The sequence below is a fragment of the Calidris pugnax genome, unplaced genomic scaffold, assembly GCF_001431845.1.
Source record: "Calidris pugnax isolate Ruff unplaced genomic scaffold, ASM143184v1 scaffold21, whole genome shotgun sequence".
NCBI lineage: Eukaryota > Metazoa > Chordata > Aves > Charadriiformes > Scolopacidae > Calidris > Calidris pugnax.
In genome coordinates, this window is record NW_015090770.1 from 1452411 (window position 1) to 1453974 (window position 1564).

Sequence of the window (1564 nt, forward strand, 5' to 3'; positions counted from 1 at the left end):
CGAGGGTCCCCGCGGCCTGGCACCGGGGAGCCGCCGGCAGCAGCACCCCGCCCGGGGGCTGCCCCGGTCTCTTTTGAGGGGGCAACAGACCCCTCTATAAGGCCGGCTCAGCCCCGAGGGGGCCCTTCTCTGCCACCACCCCGGCCCCCCGCCGCCGCCCGGGCTCTCCGGCGGCCGATCCTTGCCGGGGACCTCCGGCCCTCCCTGCAGCTCCCTCCATGAACCCCCGCCGAAGGCAGTGCTCCCACCGCCACCCCATCCCCAGGCCAAGATGGGGCCAGGTGAAGTGCCACAGGGGGATAGTAGCCCGGTTCCCCCCACGGGGCGCATCCAGGGGACAGCACCCTGTCGGGGGGCTACCCCCGGTTCTCTACACTCCGGCCCGACCCAGCCCTGGGGGAGTGGAGAGGGGGAGGCAGCCCTGGAGAAAGGGATCTGCCAAAATCCCCCGACAGCTGCCGGCCACGGCGAGCGGCCCCGGGGCCCGTAGCCCCCCGCCAGCAGCAGCCGCAGCCGGCGAGGCCTCCCGGCCGCCGAGTAGGCCGAATGCTCCTCTCCCGGCGCAGCCTTTCCCCGGAATGGGGGGGGGAGAGGGAGAAAGAGGGGGGGTTCCCCGCGGCTCGGCGGCGGCTGCCGGCGGGGAGAAGGACGGGGCCCGGCGGGATGCTCCCAGGCTCGGCCGGCGGAGGGGCAGAGGGCGCGGGGAGCGGATCGCTTCTACCGCGGCACCTTGCAGCGGGGTGCCGGCGCCTCCGACCGCCGCAGCTCTCTCTCGTCCCCGGAGCCGGGGAGGAAACAGCCGGGGCCGGCGGGCAGCTCGGAGCACAACAAAGAGAGCGGCCGAGCCGAGCTTCCCCTCGCCCTTCTCCCCTTCCGAGCTGGGAGCTTTCGGGGGAGAAGGTGCAGAAATAATCCTCTGCCCGAAGAAAAGGGGAGGAAAAGAAATAAAGGCGCAAAGTGCAAAACGCCTTGGCGCACGGCGGCCCCGGGAATCGGTAGCAAAACACCCGTGGCCGGGCCGGCCGGGAGCGAGGGCCGCGCCGTCTGACAGCTCTATCACTCCATCAATCACCCCAGTCAATCAAAGTGGCTTTTTCTGAGTTTCAAGTCGCTGGACGTGTCAATAACGGGTGATGGAGATGGCTCGGCCGATCGCGCCGCATTGACCGCCGGCGGGGGAGCCGCCAGGGCGGGCAGCGCGGAGCGGGGCCGGGACCGGGCACCGCCGCCTTCCCCGCGCCCCGGAGACACCCCCGGGGCCGGCACCGGGCAACCCACCCCAGCCCCGGGTCGGGCCGGAGGATCCCTGGCTGCTGGCCTGGGGTGTCGCGGGGGGAATTCTCTCCCCTTTCCCTCCGCTTCTTTCCAAAAAAAAAAAATTAAAAAAATACAATTAAAAATAGAAACTAACGGTGATAAAATATGGGGCTGCCGGGGACGCCGGGGAGAGGGTAAACAGCGCGGAAAGGGGCGGCAGAACGGGGCCGGGAGGGCCGAGCAGGCGGCTCTCACCGGGGCGGCCCCGGGAACAGGGGCACGTCCGTCCGTCCCCCCCCCCCCCCCC

At 70.6% G+C, this 1564-nt stretch overlaps 1 protein-coding gene across 1 annotated transcript in view; it reads right to left on the reverse strand.

Annotated features, from left to right (window-relative positions):
- The window catches only part of EN1 (engrailed homeobox 1), a 20072-nt gene that overhangs the window by 505 nt on the left and 18003 nt on the right, over positions 1-1564 (reverse strand). Inside the window, exons 2-3 of the mRNA XM_014938914.1 lie at positions 722-916; positions 467-567 (exon numbers count right to left, since the gene is read on the reverse strand). Of these exons, the coding sequence (XP_014794400.1) occupies positions 467-567; positions 722-916 (296 nt within the window). The remainder of the gene's footprint in view (positions 1-466; positions 568-721; positions 917-1564) is intronic.